Genomic DNA, 26,063 nt, shown 5'->3' on the forward strand with positions numbered 1-26,063 from the left:
GATAGGAGGTTCATTCTAAGTGACACACTTAAATGTCTGCAGAGCTGTTTCAACATTGGATTCCCAGCCTTCTCTGTGGTTTCTGAAGTTTTCCATTTCCTTCAGCATAAATCAAAGCTTGTGTACTGAAAACAGTGGTTACAAAGGCACATGTTGCATAATTCTGCTCTTGTGTTGGGGTCCCACTCTCCAAAAGTGTTTGAAGCACTGTGATAGGCAAGCATACAAAGTCAATGTTAACAACCTGATACCTAAAAGTACCCTTTGTTCTTGTGTGTGGCTTGAAAATCTCTTTTGAAATTTGAAATTTTATGGTACATTTGACCTTTAATAATGACAGTGATTTAATGTTCTACTGAAAGGCCATTATTTAGGTGGAGTGTCCATGTACCCAGAGGAACAGTCTGGTCTTTGTTACTGAGCAATACTACTATTTTTAGGTAAGAAAAGTTGCGTTTAGCAGCTTCCCAGTCTGGTGTTTCTTGATGGAGATGCTAATTTCCTAGAGAGAGAGCTCCAGGAATACAGCCTTTAAATATTGATGAAAATCAGGAGCTGTACCATCTCTGAAAAGAGACAGGCAAAGATGAAATTGCAACATGAAAATACACGTAGCACCTTAGAACTCCAGGCCATTCTGGGTCTGTGTGGGGTCAGGCCAGCTCTCTGCCCATGTTCAGCTGTAAATATTGAGCATGCCAACATGTCGGTGCCATGCAAGGGTTGCAGGTGGACTAACAGAGATGGCCCTCCAGCTCTTCATGCCTTCACCCCCACCGCCAGGATGTTGTGATAGGAGGACAGAAGCTGCTCCCAGGGCAAGGGGTGGAGTCCCTGAATCCCTCGGACACTTACGACCAGATCCTTCCCCGCGGGGTAGGTGCCTTTCCCCATGGCAGCCACACAGACCGGTGGGTTGGAAGCGGCATCGCTCCTGCCATGGCAGTTGGAGGAGCGGGAGGCACGGCCGCGCTTCTGTGGCCGCACACAGAGCACACTCACACTTGCCTGTGGCTGTTCCAACCCCGGCCCGGCCCGGCCCGGCCCGGCCGCCGGGTCCGCCCCACCAGCGCTGGGAGCACCCGGGGGCGGGGGAACTGCTCCCCTGCGCGCCCGCCCCCGCTGCCGCCGCCGCCCAGGGCTGGACGCCGAGGCATGAAGAGGAGGAACCACCCCGGCGGGCGGGCTGAGGCGGGTTCGGGCCCTCTGCGGCTGCGGACCGGCCGCCCCATGCGGGCTCCGTCCCCCGCGGCCGCTCGCCGCCGCTGCCGCCCGCGCCGGGATGGAGGCGCCGGGCAGCCGCCGGCGGCAGCTCCCCGTCCTGCTGCTCTGGGGTAAGTGTCTGGCGGGCTGGCCGGGGGCGTCCCGGCAGCGTGCGGTGGGGCTCGCCGCTACCGCCCCGGGACTGCTGCAGCGGGACCGGCTGAGCATCCTCCCGTGTGCGCGGTCCCCGAGGGCAGTGCTTCAAGCCGGGGCGGGGGGCTGAAGTTCGGGGAAGGCAGGAGAGCCCCCGCTTTGGATAGAGCATCCCTTTGGGAGGGGGTCTCTGCCCGTCCCTTGCCGGCGGGTCGGGACGCAGGGGGATCGCTTTCCCTCCGGCGCTCTCCATCCCGAGCATAGCGGCGGCTTCGCAGCGAGAGCGTTCCGGCCGCGCCGGGCGGGCAGCGGGGCCGAGCGCAGCGTCAGGGCCGCTTGGTCCCCTTCAGCATCGCGCCGACATCGCCGAGGGACGTCCCCGAACAAGGCGTCCAGGCCCCAGGGAAAACGATCTCAAACTTCTCGCCTTAGTCAGGCTTTCCTTCTTGGATCCCACAATGATTCTGGAGAGGTGTGTTTGACTGTTGGGGAAGGTTTTTTCCTGTAGACTGAAGGGCTGGTTCTGTTAGAGTAGTTGAGTTCCAAGCACAGGTATCCTTCAGATCTTTCACTTAGAGTGCCTCAGCAGCTAGAAAAACTCTTTTATTGTTCCTTGTCAGATAGATTGTTTCAGGGCTCTCAGATTTAACGTGTTGTAGTCATCTAAAGTTGCCAGAAGCCGGCTCTGATCATCTTCACTCAACACGAAACTAAGAGATACAGTTGATTCCCTGTGAGTCACACTTAAGGGACAAAAATTCAGGCCTGGTCCTTTAGAAGATGTATTTGAGGACTTCAGAACTTTGCTATTTTAAACCCCTTCCAAAGTACAAAACTGGTAAACATTGCACATATTTCTATAAAAAACCCACAAAGGACAGTATTGACAGTGTTCAGTAGCATCATCCTTAGTTGGTCTGTCAAAAGGATGACATCACATGGCACAAGTTTTTGATTCTCTGTGGCTTGAGGACTTCTAAAATTTTACCTTAGTTGCTCAGATTTCTGTTACTCCTCAGCTGCAAAGGAATAAAAAGATGGCCAGCACTTGTCTTGACATGTGAAACATTTATGCAATCTTGGAGTTAGGGAACTAGGCAATAATCTTTTTGTATGGGGAGACTTCTTGATGTTACTGTGATTTTTGCAAAGCAAAATTACCCACTGGAGATTTATTTTCAGAGCTTTACTAGAGTGAAGGACGGTGTTCCTGTGGCTCAGGAAGCTACAGAGGACGTTTTTCACCAGAGAGGCACAGATAAATCGATTGTGCTAGACATTTTTAACTGTGCTAGTTCCATTCTTAATAGAATAACACACACACAAATGATTTTAAGAATATCTGTTAACTGGTAATACATTACTTTTGCTTGGAATTGGAAAGAGTAGATATAATCAAGAACTAATGAAATGAGACTGATTTCCTAGTAGAAAAACCTTAGAGTTCTAGGATGTGAAATCAAGGTTTTCTAATAAGAAAAGCCTAAAGTGGTAGAAAACTAAATTTCTTCTTTGGGAATGCAAATGCAGTTTTAAAACTAGTTATTTTGGAAGAATTTTTACTTCAATTGAATGATCATTCATAATGGCTTCTTTTGATTAAGCAGAGAGCTGTGACCTCTGCCATTTAGGTGAAACCACCATTCCTCAGTGTTAAGCTCACTGAAGGCAGTGGGAAGCCCATCTGGGTGGGGTATGGGACTGTACTTCTGTAACCTCAGGCGACTACTTTCTGTATCTTTCTGCCTGGGACTTGACACATTATCTCTATGCATAACTACTTGTTGTGTTGTCCATCGTTAGTGAGGATGGCAAAAAATGCAGTGTGTTCACTCAGTGATTGTAGGAGAAGTTGGATTTGCTGAGTGTGGAGGGGAGAGAATGCATCAGCTGAGGTACTTGGTACAGAGAGATGCCATCAGTTCCATGAAGTGCAATGACATCCAGAATGGGGCAGAGCTGGAAACACCAGCTTTCAGGTGAAATCTCTGATTTGCTTAGCAGAGCTGTAGATACTTAGAAGACACCTACTAACTGTGGAATCTAAGCACCTAAGAAATAATCTAAGAAACAGTGTTACATTTACCATCATACAAAATTCTCTTAGTATACTTCTATGTATGGAAACTGAGGTAAGAAGAAACATAAGAGCTTGACCAGGACTTTTAACAAAGCGCTTTTTTTTACACAGGTCATGGTTTTGGAATCCCTGCCCAAATGTTTCTCCTTCATTCTTTATGTAACACCTGCATTTCAGTGGTACTATTTGTATTTTGTTGCCGCAGGCCCCCAGCTGGGTAATCATTGACTCCATGATTCCAGAAGGCTGATCAATCACTTCATTATACTATATAATACTATATCCTCTTATACTATACTATACTTATTAAGAAACTTGTAACCCTTACCGACAGTTCGATTTTGATCTAATTGGTCAATCAATCCAAACACCATCCAGTGTCCAATTAAGAAATCACCCTTTGGTAAACAATCTTCATAACACATTTCACATGTGCAAAAAAACCATTGCAGCAAGTGGAGATAAGAATTGTTTCTCATTCTTTTCTCTGATCTTCTCACAGCCTTCCCCAGGAAAATGCCTGGGAAAGTCATTTGTTGCTCTCTGTGGCCAGAGAGCTGCTGCCACAGTATTTGAGTTAAAAGATGCTACCAGCGTAAAGTTGGGTATTTTTTAAATTCTAGAGTAATCTTTCTCAATATATTTGTATAAACCCATATCAAGAGAGATGGTATGATCCTTATCTGGAGCAGTTCTTGTATGCAGATTTCAAAGATAGTCAGTAGGTTTTTGCATTTCATAATCCTGTTTTCACAGGGGTTAGCCAAGCTTAGTGCTTTGGTCACAGGTGAGCAGCTGTACAGTTGGAAACAGCCTGGTCCCAATTACATTTTTACTTTCTGTTTTAAAGACTATACCTCATCTGCAAACAATAATGAAAAGCTGTGTATAAAGGTCCAAATTCTGTAAGGTCCTGAGCTTCCCTTGTGTGAAACATGGCATATGTAAGTCCTGAAGAGTTTGGATTCCAATGATGAAAAAATATATCCAACAGGGAACAACTTTAGCAGGTTAAAGTTTGAAAACCAAATCAAGGTTTTTTTTTTTTTTTTCCCATTATTTTCTTATGAATATCATGCTGTTCTGCAGCTGCAAAGGGTCAAACAAAGAAAGGGGATACCGTTGTAGGAGTTCTGAATTTAATAGACCCAGGCAAGTGTGTGTGTGTGTAAAACAAATAAACCTTTGCAAAACAGAACATCTTATTCTGAGACTGACCACAGAGTTCTGACAAAAACACTTCTCTACTAAAATGATGCTTCATATTCTAAAGATGTGATTTTCCACATTAGACAAGCACAAAGACAGCAACCCCACCAACATCCATCCTGTAAGCAAAGCATCTGGTATAAATGCAGCCAATTTGCTGTTGGATCCAGGCATTCTTCCCACCACCATTCACCCTGTTTGTCTCTCCTTTTATTCGGGAAAGTGTTGCTTCTTTCCTAAGATTTACGTGTGCAACAAGGGACAGGTTCACACTAGTTCCCTTGAAAGGGTGAATGGCAGGACTGTCCCTGTGATGGCAAGTGGACTGCAGGTGGTAGCACAGAGCATCCTATCTCCAGCTGGCTTGGTCTCAGCCCTCAGGAGGAATGGCACTCCATTTTAGAAGGTAACTCCAGGCTTTTAAACCCTGATTTACACCAATGAGATCTAATCCTAGAAACCATTTAGCTAATGTAAACTCTTGCTACTAAATTAGTAAGATCTCACTATCTACATCCTCTTTAAGGTTTTAAATACCTTTGGTGTCTCAGGGCTTTGCCTGTAGCTTTGTTTTGCCTATGAGGCAAAACACTTTGTTTTGTCACTGTGTGTCTCTCACACTGTGTGATGGTCCCTTAATGGCACCACTCTTTTAATGCCAGCCCCAGACTTACTGTTTGATTCAGCTTCTCCCTACTTGCCTATTACTCCTTAAAACAGATCTTCAGCCCTTCCTTTCCTCCCACATTTGCCTCCTCGAAGTCAGGTCTTAATTGCATCAGAGACTGTGCACAAGAGACTGTGGAGATTGACTTCTACACTGAGATAGACAGGTACTGCTATAGGTAGATACACACAAACTGCATGATTTGAAGGAAAGGGTCATGAGCTGAGCTCAAGGGAGGTTTTGTCAGTTGAGTTGTGTTTAAGCATTGCACCTCCAGTAGTTTTTTGTACTGTTTGTGTTTCAGTTTCTTCCACCTATCTGCTGGTAACTGAGATGATTCATGGCTTGAATTGCAGACAAATGCATCAATTTCCAGTTTGCCTTACCAAGGAAAAAAATGCAATGAGTGGTCCCTTAGAAAACACCATTTGCTGCCATCTGTGTCTTGGCTATTGAAATTAGTACTTGAGAGACACATGAAGAAAGCAAACTGTGCTTTCATTTGGGGCTCAGAGAGATTAATTTTCACAAGCATAATGAAACCTGTTTTAATTCACACCCTTTTAGTTTAGTGAAAGCTGTTACATGAACCATTTTATTTCAGAACAGAATTTAGAAGTGTATTATTTCGTGTTTTATGGAAACAGCCTGTCTTTTCTAAAATAAGAATCTCTTCAGTCAGGCTTTCATTGAAATAAACTGGAAAATATATATGGAAAAAATCACATTTTTTTAATGTGAATATATATGTAGAGTAACCTGAAAGCTGCTTGAAGGACTCTTAGGTCTTCTTACCTTCTCTTAGGTAAATGTGCAAGTATGAGGAAAGAAAGGAGTAGCAAAGTGGAATAGGAGAAAGGTGCCCTTTCACAAGTTTTTAGTCTTAATCTCCCTTCATATGTTGGCTTCCTTGAAACCAGTCTGAAAATAACTTTTTTCCTTGCTAAAAACCTCAAAAAGAAAGTGCAGTGGCACTGTTAGAAATGGTCCAAAGGGTGGAGAGGATTCCTTGTTCTCTTCAGAGCAGTTTAATGTGGTCTACCATATTGTCTTGGATGAGGGGCATGCCTGCATAACAGCCCTTAGCCTCAGTTTGTCTCCAGGAATACAGAATTTTGCCTGTATGGAGACAGATTGATGGCCTTCTGCAAATGGGGTGTCACTTGCTCCCCTATGCTCTGAGCCAAGGGGACTCTCACCTGAAGGGGACGATGTGGTAGGCACTGCTGAGACGCTAGCAGAGCACCAGGCTGATGAAGGCGCATCTTGTTGCTCACCCAGATTAAGCTGGGTGAGCAAAGGGCTGTGCTGAAGCACTGGGCCCTACAATAAAGCATCTGTCTTAAGATTTTCACACTCTAATAAATGTGACTAATTTGCCTTTACTTTGCAGAGCATTATCTGTGGTCAGTGTCAGAATAAGTGGTGTAATTAACATTGGCCTGTAATGACTGTCACTTATTATGTGAAATTGAATTAGTGTGGTTTCTGCCAGGCTGTTGGGGTCTGCTCTGGCTAGCTATGGAGCCTTGCCCACATGATAATTCATAGATGAAAGTAAAAGATTGAGATGCTCTTCTCCACATGGGAAACATTCTGTCTATTCCAAGAGACACACAGCAGGTGCACCAACCCTTAGGAGAACAAGTACTTCTCAATATTCTACTTTCGTCTATGAATTATCATGTGGGCAAGGCTCCATAGCTAGCCAGAGCAGACCCCAACAGCCCGGCAGAAACCACACTAATTCAGGTGGTGCCTAACATGAAGCTCAAACCCAGCACTCTGAGATTAAGAATCTCATGCTCTACCGACTGAGCTAGCCAGGTTTAGTAGGATAAAGTGAAGTCCCGGGGGTTTGTTAAGGGGAAGGCGGGTTAGGGATGGAGTTAGGGAGAAGGAGGAGTGAGGGGGGAGAGAGTAAAACTGAGGAAGGAGATCACAGAACTGATGAAACCAGTTTTGGGGGGTGCGGGGTTCGGGCAAAGCTGAAAGCTGCTTCTAGCTCCTCCGGTGGCTCCCCCGCAGAAAGTGGTGGGCTTTGGTTCCTTCTTTCGCCGCTGCTGTGGTCCAGGGCATCGGCTGCTGGGGCTCGGCGATCCGCATGGCCTGCCCGCTCTGCGGCCCCCCACTGGCTCCCGGCGACGGCTCCTGGCGGCTCCGAGCAGCCACGTGCTGGCCACGTGGCACGGAGGAGCCGGCAGCTGCCGCCGGCGATTTCAAAAGCTGCGCGGGCTGCGATGGTGGAATGGCGGCGCGGGGTCTCTGCGCGGTGGTGGAGGGGCTGCCCGGGGCCGCGGCTGTCGCCCTGCGTGGCTGCCCCACGGTGCCGAAGGCGGCGCAGAAGCGGTGTTCTGCGTGGTTCTGCGCTGTGCCGGCAGGGTGATTTTCATCTTAGGGTTGTCGGTGCTTTTGCTGCACGTTGAGGGCCATTTGAAGCAGTTCGTATGGGGGAGCTCCCCAGGGAGTCCCTGGAGGGCCCCCTAAGCTGTATGCTTGCTGGGAGCGACAGGCAGGCAAGGAAACTCCACACGGCTTCTGAGGGTGCTGATTAGATGAGGGTTTATTGGGGGTCCCATCCCCGGGAGCAGCATGGTTTTTGAGGGGGAAGGGGGAGAGAGGGAGAGCCTAGGGAGTGAAAGGCCACGAGCGAGTCTTGTCTCCCTTGCACAGCTTCACAGGGAGATTCAAAGTGAGCGTGGAATAAGACTTGGGCCAGTGGGATTACAGATACACGAGACTTCAGGGGAGGAACACAGTTTGGAATAAACCGTACTTTTTGAGGGGTGAGACCGAGCATACCATTTAACTAAAATGTAACACCACATGAAATCATTTTGTTTCCAAATGTCACAAGTGACAGATCTCTTTTGCATCCTTTTGTGTCCAGAGAGATTTGTGCTAGAGACGAATTGTTATAAAATATTATTGCATTATTGTTGTTGTGTTAAAATACGTAATTTGAGATTTGACAGGGTGTGCAGTCTTTTTTCTGGGTGGCCTTCCTGCCTTTATCAGAAAGGGGAAGAAATTTCACAGCTATAAAATGTTGTGAAGAGATGGGGAGATACTGGATCAGGAAATGCAACATTATAGAAGTCATTCAAGTGGTCATCAATAGGACACAAAGTTCAGGTTTCTTCTGAGACTTCAGCACTTGGACTTAAGCTTTGATCTGTAATCTTTTCTCTTGTTCATGCTCTGTGACTGGAGAGAGTCCTCAGGGCTGTTCGCCCTGTGAAGGCCACGCGGCTGCTTGCAGTTGGTATTGTCTGAGCAGCTGTGGCTTTCTCTGGGCTACCCAGACGCGCGTTCTACAGCTTTGGCATGGAGGTGGCCTTTGCTTGAAGGGGATCTCAGCCTTCATGTCAGGGTTTTGCTGTCTGGTAGCTACATGGGGCTGTGGAACAGATTTTCTCTTCATGCTTGTTTTTGACAAGTGGCTGAAAGTATAATGCTGTCTCTCCACATCTCTTGAGTTCATGAGCTGTTCCAGATTTACTCCTCAAGGATCTCCATGTACCAAGAACATAACTTGTCCAATTTAATATGAGAAGAGGTTTATTTAAATGTATTTAGCCATGTGTATTGTAAACCAACACTGATAAAACATTAAGCTTATGTTTTCAAGAGAAATAGGAAAAATAAATTTTTCTCTTTCAGTGAAGAGATGCTCAAAGCCTTTATTTCCATGGTGTTGTCAATTCTGATTCAGTATGTGTGAAATCGCCTGTATTCCTGTTTTATTTTTAGATAGCAGATCAATATTTAGTTTTATTATAAGCTACGTCTCTATTTCACAAAGTCAGAACTTACTGTATCGTGTTAAAAATAACGTAAATCGCTTACTTTTGACAGTGGACCTAGGTAAATTTGCATTCAGGAATGGTAACCTTTGCCATTAGTAAATGTGGTTGCTGAACATAATTGCAGGGCTGTGTTTGGGGTGGGAATTTTTTACCATGAAACACTTAGTGATGCACAATGAAGTAGAGATAATATCGCTGGAATAGCCATCGGTCCAGTTTCTATTTAACTGGCTCCAGTGTAAACCAGAAACAGCAAAAAAGTCCGAGCATTGCGAAGTAAAGGTAAAAAGAAAATTAAGCTCCTCAAAATACTTGTTTTCTTTCTGTGCTTTAAGAGTTTTTTGAAAGAAATGTTAGTGCTCTTTTCTTGGATTTAAATATTTTTGGAAATTGAGAGAGGAATCTCTCTCTGTGAAGTAATGTGACATTTTAGACTTCTTATTTTCAGCGAATTTTAGCTAAGGTAGGTTCTAACTCCTCTTTGTCTTACCTTTCTGATGGAGCAATACAGAATGGGTGGAATGTGCACTGCAAGACCATAAGGATGCTTGTTGCTATATGGCTCATGCTGTTCCATGCCAAATATACCGTGCGATATTTAGGTTTTATTTTCCTCCCAGCTACTTCATACTTTATCATGCAGTGATTCAGAAAACAAAAACTTGTCAAAGCAATAAAAAGTGCTGGTAGGAACAATGTAAAATAAACACCTCTTGTAGGAAATGGGGGATTCTTGCAGTCTTGAAATGTACACTGGAAATCTTTATGAAGAATATCTGTCTTTGAGTAGATGTTCTAGGACTAGTCTAGAAATTATTGTAAGACCTTCTTCACCTTGTTCTACAAAAGATCTGGAAGCTGTGAGGGATTCCTTCTGGTGTCAGAATGTACCACTCCACAGCTATATAAATAAATTAAGCTCTTTGTAACTTCATGAGTATTGTTGACACATTTACAAAACTAGAGGGAAGGGACTACTTATTCTTATGTACTCTCCTTTCTAGTTATTTCTTGCATGACTTCAAAATCCTTAGGAGGATTTCCCTCAGGCTTTAGGTGAAAAAGTTTGCCTGCCATATGGGAGCAAAGCCACAGGAAATATCAACCTTAGAACATCTCTAAGACTGTGAAAGCAGGCAGATTTAAGTAAACTGTTTTGCAGGCCCACTGATAGTGTCGGAGCTAAACAAACCCTGATCTATAGGTAAATATAGAGAATAACCAATATTGTTTAGCTGAATCTGCTGTTGGCCAAGGCTGAGCCCATCAGTGGCAGTATGAACACTTCTGGGATTACATAGTTATGATGGGGAAAAAAACTGCTGCAGAACAGCAGATGAAAGTGTGGACTGAGAATGTGTGAGAGAAGCAACTCTGGTGAGTGCAAAAGGAGGGGGAGGAGGTATTGCAGGAGCCAGAGCTGAAATTCCTCTGCAGCCTGTGCTGAAGACCTGGATGAGGCAGCTGTGCCGCTGCAGCCCAGGGAGGACCACATGGTAGCAGAGATCCACCTACAGCCCCTGGAGGACCCCATTCTCAAACATGTGGATGCCCGAAGGAGGCTGTGACCTCGTGGGAAGTTTGCAGGCTCGTGGCAGGACCTGAGACCCAGTAGAATGACCCACACTGGAGCAGTTCATGAGGAACTGCTGCCTGTGGGGATGACTCATGTTGGAGTAGTTTGTGGAGTTGTTGTTTCCTGTGAAAGGGATGCAGCACTGGAGTAGGGGAAGAGTGTGAGGAGTCGTTCTCCTGAGGAGGGAGAGAAGTGACAGAGACATGATGCATGATGAACTGGCTGCTGCCCCCATTCCTTATCCCCCTGCACTGCTCCAGAAGGATGAGGTAGAGAAATCAGAATTCAAATTAAGCTTGGGAAAAAGAGAGAGGTAGGGCAAAGGTATTTTAAGAATTGGTTTTATTTCTCATTACCCTACTCTGATTTTAATTGGCAATAAATTAAGTTTATTTTACCATGCTGAATCTCTTGCCCATTATGGTAGCTGTTAAATGATTTCTGCCTGTCCTTGACCCATGAACTTTTAATTATATTTTGTCTCCTCCTGTCCAGCTGAGGAGGGCTGTAATAGAGTGGCTTGATAGGCACCTGGTGGAATGATTTACTCCAGTAGATTGGCCTAAGTAATTTCCTATGCCAGAATCTGTTGCTTTGTGGTCTCCTATGTTTCTATATACACCTAGGAAAAATGGTGATGTAGAGGGATCATGCTGCCATGCAAGGATCTGTTTTCAGTGTTTATTCCTTGGAGCAAGGGTGTTGTGAAAAGCCACTCACACCTACTATGAGCAGGTACATGTACAGCAGTATAAGTAGACATGTGAAGCTCTGATATTTTGTTAAGTGTTTCATTGTTCTTATGAGTTCTTCATGGCAGCATGTCATTTAAAAGATTCTGTGATCATATAGGTGAGTATCCAGGGCTCTGAAACCCTGGTAGTCAAGCTGGACTGCTGAAGAGAAATAGCCTACATTTGGTCAGGCCAACTTAATATTTCATAGTAGGCATAGAATTGAAAGAAAATGTGACTTCGCTGGAATCATGTTGGATGTAATGCCTGAGCATGGTAACATGTAACAGTATTAGGAATCTGTGAGAGTACATGCAGCATCAAGAGAAGGTGGATGTGCAGGGTGGGAATTTTTGTCTTCTGGTCAGAAAAGGAAAAAATAATTTTCCCAGACGTTCTATGATGGTAGTATCTTGATTTAAACGCCTGTCAAGGGAAGAAGGAACTTAAAATGTCTTCAAGTGTCCCATGGTTTTAAACACTTCCTCAGGAGGGAGTGTGCAGTGACCCTTGTCTGTGAAATCTTCATGGGTCATTTCCCCTTCCCAAAGTTATTTAAAAAAAAAAAAAAAAAAGATTGCTTGACTTCTGTTTCAGGCTACCTCACAGGAGCAAACTGGAGTCTCTATTGGCCTTGAGGGACTGATGTTTCCCATTCTTTCACAGGTGGTTAGGTATGGAATAAAAGCTGTATTGTGCTGACTTCTTTTCCTTACTATAGGGAAGCCTTACGTCACATGACATTTTCTTTTGTGTTTTCCTGCCTTTTTGACTAATGTAGGCATCTGTGTTGCAATAATGAGCAGCCATTAGATCATATATGTGCATCCAGGTGATCACATGATACAGTGTCAAGCTGTGGTCCCGGATGCAGATGGCCAACTTCAGGGGCTGTCACAGTTCTCATGTGGTCTGGGGTGTGCGTGTCTCTCAACAGTAATTGCAAGCTATCTCACTATTGAGGGCAGTGAATCAGAATTATGCTGCCTCATTAGTTGACGTACCTTTCCCATAAATTGCACAGCTGACACATTTCACAGTTATCTTTTGGGCAGGGAGATCATGTTCTTCAGTTGCTTTGGTCACATTTTCTGAGAGGAGATAGTGAAATAGGTACTGGCACCTGACTGCTGCTGGCTCACACTGTAGTTATGACTGATGCTGGTTTCTGCTTGTGACCTTAGACAGACTTCTGACTAGTTCTGTCATTATTTCTACAGTTCACGTAAAATGGAGATCTCAGTAGCAGTACCTCACAAGGCTGTAGTGAACCTGAAGAAGTAGAGATGTTTAGGGGGTGAAAAAAAAGATTTTCCACTTCCATTTGTGAGAAGTGTATTTATCTGTAGTCAGAAATCATGAAGAGCTATGGTCTCGTTCTAGATGTTACACACTTATGTGGCAACTACTGTATGCTGAGACTCAGAAGACCAGGTCTTGCAGGCAGAGGTTAGATGAAAACAAGGAGCACAAAGCCTTTGGCAGGCCCCTAGATACATGGTGAATAACAGTCTTTGCCTTACGTCCTAGGTAATACACACAGAAGTTAATTCAGGAGATTTGGGTTTGTTAGGAATGTTATGCTTGCCTCTGCTGACCGTAGGCACCTCCTGATGTGTGAAATTGTCTGGAACTCTCTTCCTTCCACCTTATATTATAAAATAACCTGAGTTGGAAGGGACTCACAAGAATTGTTGAAGTCCAACTTCTGGCCTTGCACAGGACAGCCCCAAGAATCACACCTTGTACTTGAGGATATTGTCCAAATGCTTCTTGAGCTCTTTTAGGTTTGGTGCTGTGATCACTTCCTGGGGGAGCCTGTTTCAGTCCCCATCCCTTAGGTAAAGAACCTTTTCCTAATAACCAACCTAAACCTTCCCTAGCACAGGTTCAGGCCATTCCTTCAGGTCCTGTCACTGGGCACCTCAGAGAAGAGATCAGTGCCAGGCCTTCTGCTTCCACTCATGAGGAAGTTGTAGACCACAATGAGGTCTCTCCTCAGTCTCCTCCAGGCTGAACAAACCACGTGACCTAAGCAGCTCCTCATATGGCTTCCCCCTTCACCATCTGGACTTCAGCAAAGCCTGTGACACCAACTCCTGTATAATGCTCCTGGAGAAGCTGGCAACCCACAGCTTGGACAGGTGCAGTCTTGCTGGGTTAATAACTGGCTGGATGGCTAGGCCAGGAGATATGTGGTGAACTGTGTTGCAGCCAGTTGGTGTCTGGTTCTAGTGGGATTCCCCAGGGATGAGTGTTGGACCCAGTTTAATACCTTTATTGATGATCTGGGTGAATGGATCAACTCTCTACTTAGTGAATTTGTGGATGACACCAAGTTAGATGCAAATGTCAATCTGCTGGAGTTTAGAAAGGCTCTGCAGAGGATATGAACAGGCTGGATCAATAGGTCTCAGGTTCAACAAGGCCAAGTGCCAGGTCCTACACTTCGGCCACAACAATCTCATGCAGTGCTGCAGGGTGGGGGCAGAGTGGTTGGAAACCTGTCTGGTGGAAAAGGACCTGGGGATGCTGGACATGAGCCAGGATGGCTGAGAAGGCCAATGGCATCCTGGCCTGTATTAGAAGTAGTGTGGCCAGCAGGAGTAGGGAATTGATTCTCCCTTTGTATTCAGCGCTGTTGAGGCCACACCTTGAGTGCTCTGTGCAGTTTTGGGCCTCTCACTTCAAGAAGAACATTGAAGTAGTAGAACAAGTCCAGAGAAAGGCAGTGGAGCTGATGAAGGGTCCAGAGGACTCCTGTGAGAAATGTCTGCAGGAGCTGGGATGTTTAGCCTGGAGAAAGAGAGGCTCAGGGGAGACCTTATCACTCTCTACAACTGCCTGAAAGGAGGGTGTAGCCAGATGGGGGTTGGTCTCTTCTCCCAGGCAACCGGTGACATGACAAGAGGATACAGTCTTCAGCTCTATCAGGAGGTTTAGGTTACAATTTCTGGATGTTACGAAGAATTTTTTCATGGAAAGGGTGATTTGATATTGGAATGGGCTGCTCAGGGAGATGGTGGAGTCACTGTCCCTGGAAGAGTTTAGGGAAAGATTGGATGTGGCACTTTGTGCTCTGGTCTAGTTGGCAAGGTCATAGGTTGGACTCAATCATCTCAGAGGTCTTTTCCAGTCTAACTTATTCTGTGATCTTTTAAACATTCCTTTGGATGCTTTCTAATAGCATAATGTATTTTTTATGTTGCGGTGCCCAAAGCTACACACAGGACTTGAGGTGAGGCCACAGCAGCACAGAGTAGAGTGGGACAATCACGCCCTGGACTGGCTGGTGATGCTGTGCCTGTTGCTAAATGTCATCTTTAAACTGTTTCTAATGCCACAGATTTCTTTCTAGTCTAAAAACAAATGTACTCCTCTTATCCTTCCTCAGTTTTACTTTCTGGAAGGATGGATTTCGAGTCAAGGATCACATTTGTGTATTCCACTTTTGTAAAAGTGTGAAAGAAGTTTACTTCAAGCAATTGCTTCTGCTCTTGGAGTATTTAGTTTATCCACTGTCTGAAAGTCAGTGGTTGTAACAAAAGTGTTTTACAATTCAGTTACATACTGTTTCATCAAAAACATAATGGGACAGAAAAGGCTTGAAGAAAACATTGTTACATTTCAGGCCGAGCCATGCAATTTCCAGCACAATACAGATCTTAGTGTACAGCTGAGAAATCCCCTCACAAGTTAGTTGTTGAACTGGTATGTTTAATTTAATTATTTTTGAGAAATAAATATTTATTTATTTTTTATTTAATAAAAATATTTTATTAAAAATATGGGTTATATATTTATTTAAATACACCATACCAGTTTCAAAGTAGTAGAAAACCCATCCAACACTTCTGGAAGTAGACAGACTGTTCAGAAATTGTGCCTCATTCTTAATATGCTGCCAACAGTGATTTAAGAACTTCAAAAAAGAATGTAAAGGACTATAATTTGTATTGCTACTCTGAAAGATTCTCAGTTGAAGCATGAGTTCAGAATAATGGTCACATTGCCTTGCAGTCACAGGAAACTCTGTACCAGCATGGGTTGGAAAAATTTATGCCTCTGATGCATTCCCTGTTGATTTCCACTGATGAAATGAAAAGGCTTAATTTACTTCCTCTCATGTTTTTCTTGCTCTGCAGGAAGAAGACTCTAATGTTCAAAATAGTTAACAGTCTGAAATTATCTTTGCAGTTTAAAAACAATATAGTGCCTCAAACTGTGGTAAAGTAAGCATTGAGCTGCCCTTTCAGTTTTGTGTGTTATATTTCTATGGCTATATGTGCATCTTCCATACCATTGACACAAGGGGATAAAAAGAGCATTAAAAGGAGCTTCAGCATCAAAGCTGGAGATAATGCAAAGCTGAGTTCCATGTTATGCTAGCTCTCAAGAAAACTTCTTGAACCCAGATACAGATCAGTGCATCCTGCCAACAGATTTACCTTGCTCCTGCCACTCCATACACCGAGACACATTTTTTTCTGGGCCAATTTTGAATGCAAGTGTAGCACTTCTTTCAAGTACTATATTTATTGCAAGCTTCTGTTTATTCCTGGCATCCTTCCTTTGTGTTGAGTTCCTGTCATTGCTTGTCTCTGTGAACTTCAGTTGCCTCTCTTCCTTGGTTGCTTTCACACTGTGTGATGTTGTTCTTATGTCCTGTCCTCATCCCCCTCTCCCCATCCCATTCGTCTTATGAAGAAGTGTGAAAAGGACAGTTGATAGCTGAGAACAAAAGATGACCTTCTGAGCCATGTATATTGTGCAGAGAGTTATTTAGAGAGTGACAGGTGGTTTAGTTTTTGTACCAAAAACATTATTTTTCCTTTCCTTCCACTTTTATAGTGGCATCTGGGCTTTCCCATCAAGTTGTAGGATATCTTAGCCTTTTCAGAGTGTGTCGTGTTTTGGCCATGTACATTTGACTTGACCCCAATAGAGGAGTTTTAGAAAAGGCTTTGGAAAGCAATCATGTGATGCTCGTGTTAGCTCATCTTGTCCTTCTTTATTCAGACAGACCCTAATGAAATAAATCTCCTAAAATTAAGAATATCCAGGAAACAGATAATAAAGAAAACCTATGCCAATTGTAACCAATTTTTTAATGTAGTAGGATGCCTCTTGACATTGTGTGAGAGCACAGAAGTAATTTCCATGGGTAATTTCTTTTGCATTAGGTACCCTGAAGTATCTGCATTCCTGCTACAGCACCTGTAATGGTATGACTTGGGATTTGCATAAAAGGTTGCTGAATTTAACATGATCTTCAGTCATACCTGTGCAACAGATAGCTTTGTCCAATATTAAAATACCTGAAGAAACACTAGACTGCTGTAAGATTGGCTTATTCAGTATTTCAAATCAGTTTTATAAGAAAATGTGAGTATTGAGATTTGTCAGTATGACAAATTTTATATATATATATATATATATAATATTAATAATAGAGTATCAATCTCTCACTTATGTTTCCAACAGATCATATGTGCATGATTGCAGAGCAGCAGTTCCCATTTCAAACTCTGGTTTTACTTGCTTTTGTGAACTGTATGTCAGGGCAGTTCTTGCACAGTTATGTGCTGCTATCAGTGAAACTTCAAGTTCTGCAGGGAGGCAGCTGTTTGGTTAGTACATAACTTCCAATGGAGATCTATCCTGATGTAGATAAATATTAGATGATGGTAATTGGCAAGATTGTCTTTAAAAAGAGATACAGAAGTAGGCTCTTGACATGAGGTTTAACTTGAGCTCCTTACACGTTCTTTTTGCTTATGAAAGTTATGATTGATAAAAATGAAGTTTTGAATAAACATCACAAATTTTAAAGAACATGCACAGTATTACGCTGTTGTAATTGCTGGTTAAAAGGTGCATACAGCAGTTTTATCTGTTGAAAGAAGAATTATTCTGAGAAAGTATGGGAGCCACTCAAAATATCTTACTATATGCTGTTAGTAATAGCATCTTGAAAAAACATTCAGACAAGGGAAAATTGTGACATTTCACTCATACTTGCACAAGATTTTCAGAATTGTTCTTAAAACATGTTTGGAGAAAGGTGGAGTAGGGAGAACACATATCAATTCATATGCTGCTTCAGGTTTATTGAAGTAGTTGCAAGGCAGACATTCAGTGCTTCTTTTAAGCCTCTGGGAAAAATATCAATGGATAGTAACAGTATAGAAATAAAGCAAACATTTGAGAAATATTTTTCCATTTCACAGAAAAAGCTTATATACTTGACAAAATTACAGGACAGTTACCCTGTCATGTATTCCAATTGTGAATTTATGTATGGCTGTGAATCTCATTTTGAACTCCTTTTGTAGTGTCAGAATGACAAAAAAGGAGAAAAATCTCATCTTAGACCTTCACTAGAACCCCTTTATTATCTGCTCTCTACTCTCCTTTTACAAAAAGGAGAGTTTTAAAGGAGAGTAGAGTAGACAATAAGAGGTTCTAGTGAAGGTCTAGGATGAGATTTTTTTCACATACGATATCTTGAAGAAGGTTGTGATTAAAAAAATTAGGTTTTTTTCCCTCTTTTATTATTTTCCATTACTCTCTCCTGCTTTATTTATCTTCTCTTGTTCTCTCCAAAAGCCTTTCAAACCTGCTTTTCCTCATCCTTCATTTGATGATACTTGCTTCACCTCTTGCTCTGGCTCTAACCTGTTTGTTCGCTTCCCATCTGATTCAGCTGATGCTAGGGATGATCACACATGCTGCTACCATGTATGAAGAAAAAAAAGTAAGCAGCTACTTCAAGTAGCTTGTACAGTTAAACTTACCTCCTTTTATCTCCCTAAATGTTAGTTTAAGTGGGAGTGTATGCCAACTGTTTTATTTTGGGGTCTTGGTAACACCTTTCAACTGATCCATCCATTTTGCTTCTTCTATGAATCTTCTAATGAGAGATGTCATGGCATCAGCCTTTCAAGAAAAAAGCTGAGCTTGCCGCATCTTAAAAGAGCTACTGGAGAGTTTTTGTGCAAACTATCATGGCCAGCATGATGTAGTCTCCTGATTAAATCTCTGTTGAGTATCTCAGAGCAAAGAAAATAGACGGGTGGTGCATGGTAATCTGAATGGCTGTTTTACCCTTCTCTGAAGGTATCCGGAATCTTTTGGTTGAGAATAGGTGAAAAACATCCTGTGTTACTTTGTTATGAGCAGATAAAAAAATGAGTAATGCACATTTTGTTGTGGACAGGAGGATTTGTGAGCACTGACCTGTAAGCCTTTATTCAGTATTTCGTTTTTCATAGCTTTCCTCACTGACGCTTGGGGCAGTCTGGTTCTTTCTAGTTGTAAACCCTCTCTTGTATTGCTGTGGTCTTGTGAGAGTTATTGCAGCCATAACCATAAAAGATCTAGAGCACAGTGATACAAATTGATGGAATAAGAATTGGGGGTGCAGTCTGTGATCTGCCAGGGGAGTACCTGGGGTATCTATGTGCACCCTACACTGTTTAGACAGAATGGGTGGGTTTGGGTTCATTGTAAAGCCTGTACTTCTAATGTGATTTTCAGTCTTCTGCAGTCAATAAGGCTCATTTTCAAATGAAGATTCAAGAAAAACCTTTGCAGGGAATCAAGTCTGTTTATTAGTCCATCTGCTAATAGCCTGGAAAGTTTTCTATTTGTGAAAGAGATACAGCCATCAGCGTGTATTATGAAGTTTCATCTCTGTGTGTTTGGATGCATGACAATTTTTCTGATGTGTGGATTCCTGCTCTTTGTAGTACATTCTGGCTCATTAGTAACTAAGACAGAGATTAATGATTTTCTGGAAGAAAAATATGTTCCTTAGAAGGATCTAAATTCTTCTCTCATGCATGTACACAATAATATTCAGTTAACTCAGTTGACAGCTTGGCATATCCCAGTGACCATGGTCCAGATTAATGATTGGTACTGATACTCTGCTACATATATTTTGATTTGTTTTACTGGGGTGCCATGTATTGTATAAACAGGGAGGCACCCATTTGTGTGAAATCATAAATTTAATTTCTGATGAAATTAACACTATAAAGATTTGTCAGCAATTTTATTTTTCAGTGGGACATCAAAAATAATTGAAGCCATTCCCCCTTAGCTGTTACAAAATCCTGGGTGTGGCTGGAGCTGTGCAAACACAGTGGGTTTCTGTTAATTTAATCCATCTGGATGTACTGCAAATCACTAATCAGAAGGCTAGACTATACTAATTCTGTTGGTATAGTCTGTTTCCATTTGGTTGCACTTCCAATATACGTGTTTTAGTCTAACTTTTGCATAAGAAGCTTATAGGTTTTGATTGTAATGTTTTCAAAATGTGTGACTTCACTGTGCAAAAGCTGGAGACTTAAACACAGCAATATGCTTTTAAGGAGAAGAGTATACACTTATGATTGTGTTTGCTTAAAAATGAAATTATTTTTTTTTCTCTACATGTTAGAATGTGCAGTACACCTATGTTTTGAGTGTGTGTGTTATCTTCTTGAACTTTTTCACCCAAACTTATTAAGAAGCTTGAAGTAAAAATTGCCCTGTCCCTAATCCTTAATACTGGAAACTAGAGGAAGGAGTGGTATATAGAGACCCATTACAAGTCTTGACTCAGCCATTTAAAGGATAGATTAAAAGGAATTTAAAAACATAATGTTCTCTAAATGCTCATTATTTCTTTTAGACATACTCTTTAAGAAAACAAACTAATTTTGAATAAGCATTTTTAATATTCTGTTGAAATGTAGTTATCCTCTACTTGGCTTGTAATTGCACTAATCCTTTTATATAGAGTGTGGAGGTATCTAACTCATCTCTTTTTTTTCCCCCTTCCTAGTTAATGGTCTAATGACGCTTGGATTCGCAGGTGAGTCTTACCTCAAAAATTCAAGCTTCTGTTTCTGTTTTGCTAATGGTTAACATTTGAGAAACATTTCCATCCTGTCTCATCTCAATTAGTCAATTGTCATGCATTTTTTACAACCGGTCTTATCCATTGGCTGTATGCAAGAGAGTGTTGTAGTGTTTTGTAAAGGTCGTTATCAATATATTGACGCAAGATTTTCAGAATTGCTCTTAAAACACCTTTGTTTTAAGTTGCAGCCTTAGAGTGATGGTGAAATTGCAGAATTATCCATGATTTTGAACTCTTTTGGTCAGGGATTTAGACAGAAACTCTTGAGTCATCAGATTGGGCTCAAATGACTCTGATGGAGTTTTTTTTTTTCCCATGACCCTGCAAAATATTGAAATTTTAAATACAGACAAGCAAAAATACCAATGGCATGCATTTAAACATCCTTCTGGGAAGGGGCTGGAGTAAATTGTCAGCACACGTGACATAGTGGAAGAAGAAATTGTACTGTGTTGTTTATAAATCATATGATAGCTGGCTGTTTAGAATACGAATACCCTGCCAGAAAAAGCAGCTTTGCATAACTTTTGTCAAAGCATCAGTGCAGGATTTAAGTTGTGAGCTATGCAATTTTCATATGTGGTTTTGAATTCTGCATAGCTTTAGCATTCATCTGCAGGTCTGTCTGTGGAAAGTGTAACTGGTAACTGCTGCAGCTGCTGGTGATTCGACAGGAACACTTAAGTAGGCAGGATCCATGTTATCATGTTAACTTCTCATGGACAAAATTATGCTGCTCTTGTGTAGCATTTTTCACCATTTCTATCACTGGTGAGTAATTGTAGTTCTGACTTTTTGCCAGAATGGATGAATGCTTCATGACAGCTTTAAGAGCACTGACAGTCAGACACGATGAAGGAGCAAGGATTAGGTCCTAGTGAGTGAGCCGTACACCTGAAGAGGAAGTTGTAGACTTATGGTTTCAGGTGCAGCACAGGCTGTCCTGTTGTGGGCCTGCTGCTCTTAGCAAGTATGTGAAAGCAAGGTGTTTATTTGGCCAGATGAGATGGTTGTCGTTTGTCATACACCATCACAGAGAGAGTGACCACCACGTAAGGAGTCAACTCTGATACCTGGATTGAAATTGCAAGGTGCTCCTGCCCAGGCTCCAAAGGAGCCAGCTCCTTCCTGGGTGAAATGATGTTCATTCAAGCCTGTGTTACAATCACATGCTTGATTTCTAATGGAGATACTCAAGCTTCTGAGTATCTGACGGCTGGATTATGATGTGAAGCCTGAGACCAGTCATCTTGCCTTAGAATTTGGGGTTTTCTTTACTGCATGGTAAGGAATGGGGCCATGAGGACTTCTCTTCTTACCAAGCAAAGTCGTGCCTGATTTTGACCTCAGCTAACCTCAGACAATGCGTTTGGCTGCTGCCACACAAAATTAGAACTATCAGCTCTTTTCAGCAGTGATAGGATCCTGATACCTCCTTCTCCCTGGTGTAAATATGTTTTCAGTGAATTTTTTTTTTAGGAGCAAATGGTCTGTTCTCCTTGGCTGTATTCTTAAAAAAAGCTGTGCCTCCAGAATTCTCAGGCGGATTCCCTGATATACCAGTTTGTTAGGGTTGCAGTTTTGCTCAGGTAAATACATTTCTTGGATTTGAGCTGCTGTGAAGGGAAAAATTTACACAGTTTTTTTTCTGACTAATTTAATGTAGGCATTTGTATTAGGATGTTAATATGCATATATTTACAGGTAATTTTCAATATTAATGCATTTTTTATACAGAATAATGTTCAAAATAGTGGCATCTATAGAGGTAAAGCAAGATGTTTAAGGGTTTGATCAAAACAAAATGTTTCAGTCTTATCAAAATCAAACACATTAGTCTGAAGAGAATTTTTTCAGAATTTCAATTCTATTACAATTATTAAAACACTGTAGTTGTACTCCAACACAGGCATGTGCTGGATGAGAAAAACATTTGGCTGGCTAAATATACTGGAGTTACCATTATAGGTTGAAAAAGTTACAGGCTTGCTCAAGTCAAGGTTAACTCTTTCTTTGCAAGTAGTTATATGCTGTCATGTCAGCATTTGATAATTGCAGATAATTCTTAGAATTATAGAATTGTTTATGTTGGAAAAGACCTCTATGATCATTGAGTCCAACTGTTACTCCTACACTGCCAACTCTACCACTAAAATTTGTCCCTAGGTTCCGCATCTACATATCTTTTATATACCTCCATGGGTGGTGGCTCAACCATCTCCCTGGGTAGCCTGTTTCACCTTGGTGAAGAAATTTTTCCTAATATGCAATCTAAACCTCTTGCCACTTTGAGCTGTTCGGATGCTTGTTACTTGGGAGAAGAGACCAAAACCCGCCTGGCTACAGCCTCCTTCCAGGAAGTTGTAGAGAGCAATAAGGTCTCCCCTGAGCCTCCTTTTCTTCACACTTAACAATCCCAAGGTCCCTCAGCTGCTCCTCACAGGACTTGATCTCTAGACAATTCCTTTGGTGGCTGTACTAAAGAAAAACCTTTGATTGTGGAAATTCACACCCTTTAGCTGGTAAGACATACAAATATTTCCAATGTTAAAGTAATTTCACATTAATATAGTTAGTTGAATGTGATGCATGTGTGTGAGCTTGAAACGTGCTTTCTACACTGAAATGTGGGATTGTGAGATCCAGTTAGCTTTTAACTAAAAATGCAAGTGCATAATAATGAGTTAGTATGAGTAGTAGCTATGTAAGATTAGAAAAGTGATTAGATAGGTTCCTCTAGATTTAAAAGGCACTACTATATATGGTAACCTTTAGTTTTTTATACCAAGTTATGTTTTTAACATATTTATGTAAATATGTGTTTTGTCTATTTTCTAAAATTGCTTGGAAAATTAAATATTAAGCTTATGAGAGTGTAAGTGGCATGTTAGACTGTGTGAACAAATTTGAGTGATGTGTTTGTGCTTCTATTTCAGTGTTTGTGATTAAAGGTGCATCTGATGTTTCCTAGGTGCACGTCAACAGACTGAGCTCTGCAATGAATCTCTCATGTTAGAAAAGTTGCCTGCCTGTGGAAAATCTTTTGAAGAGATGATGAAGAAAGTGGACTCAAAAAAGTGGTGCAACCTTACAGAATTTATCATGTAAGAGTTAGTTTCAGTTTTAATAGCTCTCCCCTAGTGTATATAAAATATTTGTGTTCCAGAATATACAAAACCTTCTGTATTCTGTTGCCACTTGTAGAGGGCAAAGCTGTAGCTCTTAAGCCCTGCAGTGAGGCCATGTGCACACAGACACCTGGCTTTTAACTCAAACAGTGTGCAAAATAGTCCACTGTAATGAAAACTAACCAATGGGCTATTTAATATTAGCTGCTGTTGCGTTACCTCAGTTGTGTTTACATTTAATCTGTATTTCTGTGCCTTTTAGGCAAATGTTCTGTAACTAATCTCTTTTCTGTGAAACCACTAAAGCAATATATGCTTTTAGAATCATGCTGTTCTCTTGACAGCAATGCAGTTCCCTCCTCTGATTTCCTTTTTTTTTCAGTAAGATGACACTCTTTCAGTAATTCACCTCATGTGAAATTGCCCTATCCAAATTTAAAGTGATTTGTCCTATTGAACCAGCTGTCATATACTTCTTTGCCTGCCAGCTAGCATGGAGAGAGCTAGCACCACTCATTCTGTTTGGATGTCTAAAATACTGCAAGACTGACAGTAGTGAGGGTGGAATTATTATTCTCTAATCTCTTTTCCTGTTCCATAGTTATGGGAGGTATTTAAGCGTCTCTTTATAAAGCTGCACACTTCAAATTCTAATCTGGAAAAAACTCACGGGCTTTGTGAAATTGGTGGCATTTTTGGCTTTGTGGAGCATCTGCTTCTTAAGACCATGTCTGCTCATGCATAATGTCTGGTTATCAGAAGTGTTGAGTACCCTCTACACCAACTGAAATTAGAAGAAGCTGCAGGTGTTCAGCACTTAAGAAAACAAGACTCAAGTGAACTAGAGTTGGTATGGTATGAGCCAGCCTGAAGCAGAACTCTTCCTGCATTTGAAACTGTGCTGGTGCTGTTTCTGGAGTCTGCTATGGAGGCAGAGTAGCCTCAAGCCAGCTGTAACCACAGCTGTTACAGTGTCATTGAGACCCAGATATGTTCTGGTGGGATCATTGGTCTTGTGTCCTGTTTAGTGTCGTGTCATGTGATGCAGACTTTAACTAGCTGATCACCAACAGACTGATAATGAAATGTTGGGCTGCAGTGCTGTGTTGCATCAGTTACCCATGACTCCCTTAGCACCAGCACCTGTGTTGAAATGCCCCACCTGTAAATAATGTTTCATAATCTGACATAATATTATCAATTTAGATGCTATTCCTTCTTAGACCATTTATTCACACGCCTTGACGATTTTAAAATCTTGCAACCTGTTAATGGTAGATTCTTAAATATTATGGCACTGGAGTAAAAGATGCACTCATGCAGCTCTCTCCAGCTGTGGGGAAGAGTAAGAGAAGGTTAGCTCTTCTAAACCAGCTTGCAGAAATTTCAGTCAAATCTGACAGAGAAGTGTGTGTATACAAAAGAAAAGAAAGTCCTTGCAGTGTTGGTACTACTAAATTTATTTAATAAATATCTGTACATTATGCAGATAATGTAATGTAATTTATAAGTCATCTAAGTACAAGAGGTTTTATTTATTTTGAAGGAAACACTGTAATTTTGCTCCATTTTATCTTCATTATAATTGTTTCAGAATAACAAGTTTTCTTTTCTGATATCTTATTTTAATCAATAAGTGACCTCAACTAATGGGATTACTTGCAGCTGTGAAAAGTACCTATAGGAGCCAAAATATTAGACTGTACCTTTATTAATGCAGGTGAAAAAACATGCAGCTTTTTGAGAGACTTCTGCTAAAATTGATTCAAGATTTCACATATTGTGTGCAAGAATTTTTCAAGGGTTGGAGGTGACTGAAGTTTCTGAGTTTTCCTGACTTTTAATTAGAGTTAAGAATCCACCTTGATTTTATCCTTTCCAATTGTGCTCACTGTTTGGAGTAATTTTCTTTCCCTGTACAAGAAAATTTTTCTGAAGAAGTTGAGGTTTTGATAATTTTTCCTCAAAAGCAGTACCAGAAGAATTCAAGGTTCTCACAAAAGAAAATATTTTACATTTTTAACAGCATTAAATATTAAAAATTTATATAATATATATTTTCTGAAAATCTTTTTAAAAATGTTTCAAGTTCTACTTTAGAAGAGAGTAGCAGGAGGAATTTGTTTTGAAATTTATCTCTTGAATCAAGCATTAATCAAGCATTTGCAGTCTTGATTACAAACTTATCATAAGGGTTCATTGCACAGAAGAAGCAGCAAATGTGCATCTACCTTTAAGATTTTTACTCTTTTGAGAATAGACATTGTTATTTGATGTCATGCATTCTATAAGAAGCATATAGAATCACAGAATGGCCTGGGTTGGAAGTGACTGTAAAGATCCTCTAACTGTAAAGATCCTCTAGTTCCAACCCCTCTGCTGTAAGCAGGGACACATAGAGGTTAATTTATTCCAGCTCATTGGAGGAATTTCTGTCCCTGAGACACGGGACAGAAACACTTCTTTGGAGTAACCTGACAAATTAATGAAAAACTGGTGTATCTATCCATGGGCACTTAAAATTCAGATATTTAAACCTGGTAATATTAGTTTGTGCTGATTTTATATCTAGCCTCCAGAAGTAACAATT

At 41.6% G+C, this 26,063-nt stretch overlaps 1 protein-coding gene across 1 annotated transcript in view; it reads left to right on the top strand.

The window, feature by feature from the left end:
* Nucleotides 1–1,164: 1,164 nt before the first annotated feature.
* RAMP3 (receptor activity modifying protein 3) overlaps nucleotides 1,165–26,063 on the top strand; it is a 50,736-nt gene continuing 25,837 nt past the window's right edge. The window contains exons 1-3 of the mRNA XM_041405187.1: nucleotides 1,165–1,334; nucleotides 20,268–20,297; nucleotides 23,317–23,449. Of these exons, the coding sequence (XP_041261121.1) occupies nucleotides 1,283–1,334; nucleotides 20,268–20,297; nucleotides 23,317–23,449 (215 nt within the window). The 5' untranslated portion in view covers nucleotides 1,165–1,282. The remainder of the gene's footprint in view (nucleotides 1,335–20,267; nucleotides 20,298–23,316; nucleotides 23,450–26,063) is intronic.

The sequence above is a fragment of the Onychostruthus taczanowskii genome, unplaced genomic scaffold (genome assembly GCF_017590055.1).
Source record: "Onychostruthus taczanowskii isolate IOZ18803 unplaced genomic scaffold, ASM1759005v1 scaffold222, whole genome shotgun sequence".
NCBI lineage: Eukaryota > Metazoa > Chordata > Aves > Passeriformes > Passeridae > Onychostruthus > Onychostruthus taczanowskii.